The 10257-nt window shown below is 40.4% G+C and overlaps 1 protein-coding gene across 1 annotated transcript; it reads left to right on the forward strand.

Annotated features, from left to right (window-relative positions):
• Positions 1 to 1310: 1310 nt before the first annotated feature.
• Positions 1311 to 5873, forward strand: rpl19 (ribosomal protein L19). Its single transcript, XM_088330880.1, has 6 exons — positions 1311 to 1453; positions 1788 to 1894; positions 4177 to 4299; positions 4372 to 4492; positions 5483 to 5593; positions 5678 to 5873. Exons 1-6 carry the CDS (start codon positions 1449 to 1451, stop codon positions 5799 to 5801), a joined length of 591 nt encoding a protein of 196 aa, XP_088187006.1. The 5' UTR covers positions 1311 to 1448; the 3' UTR covers positions 5802 to 5873.
• Positions 5874 to 10257: the final 4384 nt, after the last annotated feature.

Genomic DNA, 10257 nt, shown 5'->3' on the forward strand with positions numbered 1-10257 from the left:
AGTGGCAATTTATTGCCTGAAACGTGCTGTAAAAATAACTTCCAATTTCCAATTGTTAACGTCATCAGATAAATACTAATGGTTTTATGATTTGGCAGCACAGCGGATAAGTGGTTCGCGCGTCTGCAGCACAGTTCTGAGGTCATGGGATCAAATCCAACTACCAGCCTTCCTGTGCGAAGTTTGCATGTTCTCCCTGTGCTTGTGTGGGTTTCCTCCCACTTTGCAAAAACATGCTTGTCAGGTTAATGGGCCGGTCCAAATTGTGACCATGTGTAAATGAGTGAGTGAGTTGTCGGGAGGCACCTGGCTGTAGGCTGCACTGTCCCGTATGAACTGTACTGTCCGGCACCTTCAGTGCCAGTATTGTAAATCACGTGATGCTAAGTGCTGTTAAGCTCGAAGAATAAAAAGTTTAGCCAGTTGAGAGTCCGGAGACGAGATTTGGAGTACAGTATTATAGCGGCCATTGTGATTCCTGAATAGCAACCCAGCCATTACCTGCCCCTCATAAGTATTGATGCTGAAGGTCACATACATATATGATGCACATTAGAGTTTTTGGACTAAAGTCTCAGTTACTAAATGTTAAACATAGTGATATACAGATACATTACAAATGATACGACCTTATCATTTGATCACTGGAGGGGAGAATGGAGTGCACTAGTTAGACGTGTATTACCATTGGTTGTTCATCAAGCCAGAAAATTCCCAAATACTGTTACGTATACTAAGCAACACTAAATTTGCTGCACATAGGGAAATAAAGTGCTGAAAATAGTTTGTGTTGTTTACCAGGTAAATGAAATACACTTATTATTACACCACTATTATTACACCATCCCCTAATTTAAAACCTACATGAGGGCAAGGAATAACTCAAAAACCTCAACATGAGGAAAAGAAAGAAACCTTGAGAAGGGACCGCAAATGAGGTAATCCCCCTTCCAGGATGACCAGGCTGCAATGGATGTTGCAATAAGCATTAAGTATTCTAATAATTTAATGTTTTGAATGGAATTATATTTACTGTCGTTGATCGTACAGCAACGTTGGGAAACATTGTATGTACTCCACCCTTTAAATCCCAATCCTGCAACTAGTTGATAATTTTACATTTGGCACATTGCGCTCGTGTGGTACTAAAAAGAACTGCACTCTTACGATCCACAATGCATTTCGACGACACTGGCCGTTACCATTATGGTAAAAGGGGAGTACGTTTGATATATATAGTGTAAGATGAGTGTATCTACCAAAACATATACAACATATACAATTCAAAATCATAACTAATTCTGCTAAGAGTATATTGAGTACTACTTGTTGCAATTTTGATCTATCTACAGTGAAACACTTTTTCTTGAATTGCGATGGACTAGCCTCGATAATGGTACATTCTCACTCGTTGCCGAAATCTGCCTTTTTCTATCGAAGTAGCAGCCATGAGGTAGGATATCCGTCGAACAATATCACTTATCATTTTTAACGGTCACAAAACACGCATTGACAACACACCCTGCTCAGTTAAAGGATAAAATGTCTAAATTAAGTCACACAGAATTAAGATTCTTTCTTGACACTAATATTAAGTGTTTATTTTCGGGCGACGCTCCACACGATGTAAGCCCAGTGAGAAGGCCACGTTGCTAATACGGCTAACGTTAGCAACCTCTTACGCTCATGTAACGGAGCCTGAAGTCCATATTCTTGTGCCACGGTCTTTTTAGCGTTTATTATGTGTTTGTTTTTCTTTATCTTTTCAATTTTGTGGTGCTGTGCAGCATGCTCAGGCTTCAGAAGAGGCTCGCCTCAAGCGTTCTGCGCTGTGGCAAGAAGAAGGTCTGGCTAGACCCCAACGAAACCAACGAGATCGCCAATGCTAATTCGCGTAAGTACAGTCTAAACGTGTAAAGTACAAGTATAGAGTATCTGGTTCATTTGTACATATTGCTCCTTTGTATGGGATGGGTTTAACTCAATCGGAAATGTCTTAAACCATTCCTCGCTGAAACCTGTTAGTTGTATATTTGTTCGACTTATAAATTGTACCAAAACTATGCAACACTGTCAGTCGATGTGAATACTTACCAGTAGATTTTTCTCTCCTTATTTTTTGCAAACATCGCTTTTGATCACTGTGTAGGGAATACCTGTCAACCTCCACTCCCGTACAAACTGTCGTATTTTGCCTCATAAAATAAAATTATTCTTACACTATACATATTTTATTCAGCATGATGGGAAATCCCCAGGCGGCAGACACATGCGCACAGTAGCATCAAACCTCTGGCTTTGTTTGCAACGATTAAAAAAAACAGAGGCTACCACGGCGAACTCGTTAGACTTGATTGATTTGCCATTTCCTGATAGTTGGTGTTTACCGGATGGTACCCATAATTGACAAATTAGTGTATTTCGGTACAGATTTTCTTGTACGTCATACACGTCTTAAAATGCATAAAAATCATACTTTATACGGCAAAACCGTACAGGTTGACAGGTATGGTAGTGTTCTTATGGTAAATGTGATGGTCTGGCCTTAAACGCAAAATGAGGAATAATTGAGTTCTACCTGGCATTTTTTTCCCCTCATGACATTCTCTTAAAATAGACAAAACTGTGATAAAAAAATATTTTTAATGCTCCGTCGTTTGCAAGGAAACAATTGCCATCATAAAATATTTTAGAATATAATTCAAAGCTATGTGAACTATTTAATAAATCTCAATTTGTGTATTTTTATATTTTTGTTCCTTTCAATCATGTTTTAACAAATTTAACTTTACATTATGAATAACCATTACCATTCTCACCGTATCATTCTTAAGTCCAATCAAATCTTCATTGACTTCTGTCATTTCCACACATTTTCCAGCTCCTCTTTGTTGTTATTTTGCTCAGCATTTATTCCATTTTGTAATTCATTAATTTTACCCCTGGTTTCTCTCAGCAATTCTCAATCTTTCCTAAAGTGATTTCATCAAATCCAGTAACATTTATTTATATAGCCCTTAATCACAAAAATGTCTCAAAGGATTGCACAGGATTACAATTACATAATTACCTGAGTCCGTACTTTTTATTTGCTGTCAATGAGTCTTTTTGTTTTTAAATTGACATGCATTTTGGGCGATTTCAGTGTTAATTTTGGTGAGATTTTCGTTCGGGTTGACCAGTGGTCCCCAGCCTTTTGGAGGCCGAAGGCTAATTTTTGTTCCTAATTGGCGCGTAGGGCACCCTAGTTTTTTTTTGCATTTCTAGAATAACATTATCACAAATTGGTTTCTGTGTTATAACTTATCAGTATAATTATTAGAAGTACCGTAATATAGACTAGTCAACCACTATAAAAAAATAAGTTAACTAGTAAATCACAATGAACCAGCACTGGCGAGCTATTATCAGAACAGGTCTGCGAGTACCTTAGCTGTCCTTGGAGTGCACCACGTCCGAGACCCCCCCAATGTAGACTTCTTGACCCTCTATTTGTGGTCCTTGCTTCAAAATAGGATGCTTCTTTAATAGGTTGGAAACCCATTGCAAAACAGATGTTGGTCTCCTACCTCCTGATGGTAGTTGATAGCAGAAGTCAAAATGGTCCCAATTTACAGTGATGTCGAAATGTCTGTGTTGCTAAATAATCTGTCGAGCCAATTTCTTGATGTTTGGGTTAGTGTTTATTGGCTGACTTTTTACTTCTGAATGATTAAATCACTACAAATCACCTGAAAAGGAAAAAAATGGATGGGTTGGGTCCATTTAAGGTCCGAAACGGCTGAGCCGGTTTTCGGGAATATTTACAGTTGTACCTAAGGTCTTTGCGAGTGTTTTTAGTGAGGGGTTTGTGTCAAGGCACCCCAATAAATACCAAAAAAATAGATAAACATCAGCCCTGTTGGGGGCCGAATTTGGTACTGCAGCTCCTCATCACTCCAAGTAGCCGAATCCAATCTATCGGAACCAAAAACTTGATTGATACAGTTGTTTCTTGTGTACACGTTTCAACAAACCACAGCTCGCAACGCCAGGCCATTCTGCTTCTTATGAATAAGTCCTCTGGCTGAGTGAACGTTGCCATAACTCTCCCCCCCCCAAAAAAATCTAATGGTAACATTTCTATTATTTCTGCTAATTCACAAACTTTGTATTTCTTTTTGTTTTCCCTTCCAGGCCAGCAGGTGCGCAAGCTAGTGAAAGATGGTCTCATTATCCGCAAGCCCGTCACGGTCCACTCTAGAGCGCGTTGCCGCAAAAACACACTGGCACGCCGCAAGGGCAGACACACGGGAGTGGGTAGGTGTTGCCCACTACAGCCAGGATCCTGAATTCGACCTTTTCTCCCATGGTTTTCCTTATTGTCCGCAGGCAAGAGAAAGGGTACTGCCAATGCCCGTATGCCTACAAAACTGATGTGGATGCGCCGAATGAGGATCCTGCGTCGCCTGCTGCGTCGCTACAGGGAGTCCAAAAAGATCGACAGGCACATGTAATGACAAGTAGCCATCTTGAAGATAGGGGGGGGGCACAAACCATGTTTAGATTTGATTCCGTAGACTTTCAAGTGTGAAATGTGTGTGACTCGATGTCATACTTGTCAACATCAGTCAAATTCTCCCCTTATTAGTGATTGCAATTCCCGTTATTAAGCAATAACAAACCTTAAAGACACAATGCGACACCTAATTACTCTCTGCAAGACAATCTATGCAGAATAAAAACATTTACAATATGAATAAGCAAGTTTAATTTGTTAACCAAATAACACACAATTCCTTCAGCATCTTAATTCTTTCCCCTCTTACAGTAAATTGTTTATTTTATGTAGCAGAGTATTTTATTTTTAGATTCCCATACATAAATTATATGTAGTACACAATACAAATAATCAAAAATCCTATAGAATATAGGGTAAGTGTTTAAGTTGGGAAGTATGCTCTGTTTCTAAAACAATTCGTGTAAACGTCACGACACTATTTGGGTATACCCTGTGCTCCTGTGTCCTAGGTGGAAGTAATTACAAAGATGTTTGCTTGCCTTGCATCTTAAATTCCATATTTTTGCAGGGTACAAAAAAGTAATATACTTAAAAGTTGGGAGCTTCAGTTATTTGGTAATTTTCTGTTAAAACATGATGGGAGAAATGTTACATTAATCAAAATTCAAAGGAAATGTACCTGATGAGCTATGCATTCCATCGTCTTTAGAAATGTTCATGTACTTTAAGTAGCAGTTGACATGTACCTAAGAAGCACTGGTAATAATGCAACCATATGTTGAGATTAAGTTCAAGATGAAAACAGGTGTGTGTTTACTAGATGATCCACTCAATTATCGTAAAAGCTGCCAGCTCTTTAAATTCAAATTCAAATTGCTTATTCCTCCAAAATAATTTGAGATTTGGCAAGACTGTTAAGGTGAATGAACTACAGCATAAGACTTCATTTTGATTGAGCAATGTGTCTTTTTTTTGTCCTAGGTATCACAGCCTTTACCTGAAGGCTAAGGGTAATGTCTTCAAGAACAAGCGCATCCTCATGGAACACATTCACAAGCTGAAGGCTGACAAAGCTCGCAAGAAGCTCTTGGCGTACGTGTGCCGCCATGCTTTGAAGTCCTGTTCTCTTGTATTTCTAGTTTGTCGTCCCCCCCTAACTTTTTCCTCATTTTGCAGCGATCAAGCCGAGGCCCGCCGTACCAAGACTAAGGAGGCCCGCAAGCGCAGAGAGGAACGCCTCGCGGCCAAAAAGGAGGAAATCATCAAGAACTTTGCTAAGGAGGACGAGGGCAAAAAGTAATCGAGACTCACCGGCTCATGGCAAATTGTGTGTGTTGAGCGCTGAAAATAAAAGTGTATATAAAAGACACAACTTGCCTCATCTATTTGACACAAACGTTGTCCCAGAGAAGTCCAGACAAATGAGGGCTGTTTATAACGCACAGGAGACACGTTATGAAGTATGGGATATGCACTTGATATGTAGAAGTCAGGTGTCTTCTACTTAAACTAATAAGTACAGTAATCCTTCGGTTATCGCGGTTAATGGGGACCAAAACCACCCGCGAAAGTGGAAATCCGCGAAGTAGCGACGCTCCTTCAAAAATGCTTAAAACTTTTTTTTTTTTTTTTTCATTATTTTATTTTATTATTTTTTAGACCCGATTAATGGGGACCAAAACCACCCGCGAAAAGTGAAAATCTGCCAAGTAGCACCACCTGCGAAAAGTGAAAATCTGCCAAGTAGCGACGCCCCTTCAAAAATGCTTTAAAATTATTATTTTTTTATTTCTTAGACCCGCGAAGCTCTGAACCCGAATGTGGAACCGCGAGGTCCCGCTGTACTTTCAACTATTTGAATTGTTTATGTATTTTTAAGCTTGAAGGTACCTTTTACATGAAATTTTTGCAACACTACTTAATAATTGCATTATTTACTAGAATGTTTTCATTTGACATAACCCAATAGTGCAGGGATGTCAAACTCCGTAGTCTACCCTTCTTATTGTAATCATGCGTGACAAGGGGTCTTCTTTAAGCAGAACGTATTTATTCACAATGGAGGGAAATCATTTCTATATTTGGCATTGAATGCGTTAACTGGATTACTTTAACAGTTGAGTGCTGGTTTTCTTTTTACCTGCTCACTATGTTATCGAAACTCCAGTGGAAATTGTGTAAAAGTGCTTTTTCCCCACAATGGTCACACTTCATTGAAATGAGAAGAATTAATGCAAAACACTTATTAGCAGTGCATAGGCAGTACGATTAGACTACAGTAAATCAAGTCACATCCAGGTTACAATTTTACGGTCCACGGATCTTTAAACCAACAATCAAAAACTACTGTACTCGACTGGGCCTACTAAAGTGTAGCCCTTACTGCCCTCTACTGGCCAGAGGGAGCATTTAATTTGAAATTTTAAAAATCATAACTTTTGATGGGAATGACCCAGAGACCTGCTTCTTTTTTTCACATAATCGGAAAATCATTGCGGGCTGGGCATAGCCCGTTGGATGTTTTAATGATGAGTGGTTCTGGATTCCTGCCATTCCTTCTGAAGTCCAGTATCAGTTCTTTTGTTCCACCTCATCCCTGTATGCCCCCTCGTCCCCTTCAGAAATGAGGCCGATCAAGGTGGTATCGTCTGGGAACTTAATGATAGTGTTTGTGGGGTGGGTCGGTGAGCAGTCGGAGCTGTAGAGGGTAAAAAGCAGGGGGCTCAGTGCACAACCCTGGGAGGGGACAGTGTTCAGTGTTTGGGTGGGAGAGACGTGGGTACAGAGTTTCACCGACTGTGGGCGGTTGGAGGGGAAGTCCATTATCCAGTGGCAGATGAAGGGAGAGAGTCCTAGGTGTGTGAGTTTCCCCACCAGGATCTCCGGGATAATGGTGTTGAAGCTGAGCTGAAGTCCAGAATAAGCATTCTGACGTAGCTCCCCCGGTGGTCCAGGTGTTTCAGCATGGTGTGAAGTGCTGTGTTTATGGTGTCATCAGTGGAGCGGTTTGCCCTGTAGGCAAACTGGTGGGGGTCCAGTTTGAGTGGCAGGGAGTTTTTGATGTGCTGGGACACTAACCTCTCGAAGCACTTCATGAACACAGGCGTAAGAGCGACAGGCCTGTAGTCGTTGAGGCTTTCCACTGCTGACTTTTTGGGGATGGGAATGAGGTTTTGAGGCAAGGTGGGACGGTCGCCTGTGACAGGGACCGGTTGAAGATGGTGGTGAAGACCCCAGCCAGCGGATCGGAACAGTTCCTGAGTACCCTCCCCGGTACTCCATCCGGGCCAGTTGCCTTCCTGGGGTTTATAGTTTTCAGCGCACGCTGAACTTCGTGCTCCTGAAATGTGAGCGTGTTGCTGCTGGTTGTTGGTGGGTGTGATGTGGGGCTGTTTGTGGCCTTTCAGCATCAAAGCGAGCAAAGAACTGATTAAGGTCCGCACCCCCAATAAGCAGGCAGTGGTTCAGGAGGTAGGGAGCTCGTCTTGGGATCAAGAGATCGCAGTTCGAATCCTGGCTCCTCCGTGTTACATGTCGAAGTGTCCTTGGGTAAGACACTGAACCCCTAATACCCCCAAAAAGCAGGCTAGCGCCTTACATGGCTGCACGGCACACTGTAAAGTGCTTTGGGAAGTATTGACTTGAAAAGCACTGTACAGTATAAATGCAGATCATTTCATTTCAAGTGATTGCATTAGACTTAAGATTTGGTTTCACAAATACTTGAGGGCAGTGGTTAGAGAATGGAGAAAACAAAAAGTCGTCCTTAACCTTTGGTTACATAAGTGGGGTAAAAAATGACCCAATGTGTTGTTATCCTTTAAAATAAAATATAAGCTGTAATATTTTCATATTCCAGGTATTCCTTATAAAACATGTTTATGACATGATGCCATTCGTATTTTTATTTGTTTCCCCCACTCATTTTCGCCCTGTTTGTGGAAGAGTGTTTGTACTGGTAGGTCATGCATCCAAGGCTTTTATATATAAATAACGCAAAGAAATCACGACGAGGGGAACAACTCTTATGTGTATCTGATGACTGAATTAAGTGAAATGACTGTAAATTCGATGTTGGTATTTTGTACGTAGTTGTGAACAGATGATTTGAATCATGGCCGGATTTATTCAACGTTAGTCACTTTCAATGCTTAGTTTGAGCTGAGAAAAAAAATCAAACACAAATTTTATACCGACTTTTAATAAAAGTTAGGGGTGCCCGATATCCACAAATAATGTCTGTATTTCCTCCACATACTTATCTCTTATCCATGTTTAGGCCTGATAAATCGGTGACATACATTCAGCATGATAAAAATAAAGCAATGTTATGTTTGAAAGAACAGGAAGTTCCCTCACATGCAAAAGAGTCTCGTCCGACTTCCTGTTTCTTGGAACCACAGAGAATAACTTCCTCCTTCTTTTCTCACACACGACAATGAAGGAAGGAGGGGGTTGGTTGTTGGTCCGTGTCTTTCTTTTTATTCTTTCTTTTCTTCTGTTCGTCCATTCCATAAAAGCCTTCTCCATGATGTCACTTGTACTCACAAAGGCAAGCATGCAGGAAACTTCCTACCAAGAAGAGCAAGAAGACATTTAGGAGTCACTTGTTGGCCACATTTTTGTCAAGTGTAATACTATTTATCTAGTTACGTTCTAATATTTGTTATCATAAAAAAACATGTTTAAATTGTACTTCCTTTATATAACTCTAGTGGTACATTTTGAATGTATGCTTTTCAAAGTTAAGGAAATAACAAGGTGTGCCACAGGGATAAGGCCCAATTAAGTTTTGCATATGATCCTTACTGACCGACACTGGCTTTCCTCCTCTTTCTAAAACAATTATCTTAGTTATACCAGGAGTGTTATGTCGTTAGGTTTGTCCAAAAAAACATTAAATAAAATAATACGCTACACTGAAACATAAAGTAATCCTTGTGTGCGTGGAAGAATAAGAGAAAAGAGTGCATCATTCAGGGCCGTCAGTCAGGGCCCAAGGTAAAGAAAGACAAGTCTCAATGAGGGATTTTCAAATCATGTGAATGAACTTGCTGCCTCATATCTGTCAGATTTAATTTCCCCCTATGTTCCGGTCCAGAGCCTTCGCTCTGAAAATGCTGGTCTACTGGTGATCCCAAGAGCCAAGAAGAGAACCAAGAAGATATTCTATCGCATATGAATAACCAATATTTTATGTTGACAATATATGTGTATTCTTTGTTATTGCAACATCCATTGCAACCTGGTCATCCTGGAAGGGGGATTACCTCATGTGCGGGTCCCTTTTCAAGGTTTCTTCATTTTCCTCATGTTGAGGTTTTTGAGTTTTTCCTTGCCTTCATGTAGGTTTTAGGTCAGGGGATGGAGTAATAATATTCTGTAGTTTGTAATAATCCGTGCTCTGTGCAGCCATTTGAGACTTTTTGATTAAGGGCTATACAAATAAACACGACTTGACTTGAATTGGGACTGTTTTGTGAGGTCACTTTAAAGGCACTTCACAGAAGCTGAATAGACTTAACTATCAAAGTACATGAAAACCGTAAGGTCAAGTGAAGTCAAGTCATGTTTATTTGTATAGCCCTTGATCACAAGAAGTCTTAAAGGGCTGCACAGACCACAGACTATTATAGACCACAGACTACAGACTATAATTACATCATCCCCTGATCTAAAACCTACATGAGGGCAAGGAAAAACTCAAAACCTCAGCATGAAGTAAATGAAGAAACCTTGTAAAGGGACCTCACTTG

The sequence above is a fragment of the Urocampus carinirostris genome, chromosome 1, assembly GCF_059441175.1.
Source record: "Urocampus carinirostris isolate Australia breed hairy pipefish chromosome 1, RoL_Ucar_1.0, whole genome shotgun sequence".
NCBI lineage: Eukaryota > Metazoa > Chordata > Actinopteri > Syngnathiformes > Syngnathidae > Urocampus > Urocampus carinirostris.

Coding starts and splice junctions, on each gene's coding strand:
- rpl19 (XM_088330880.1), top strand. Junction 1,895..4,176: donor GATCGCCAATGCTAATTCGC/GTAAGTACAGTC, acceptor TTTCCCTTCCAG/GCCAGCAGGTGCGCAAGCTA. Junction 4,493..5,482: donor AAAAAGATCGACAGGCACAT/GTAATGACAAGT, acceptor TTTTTGTCCTAG/GTATCACAGCCTTTACCTGA.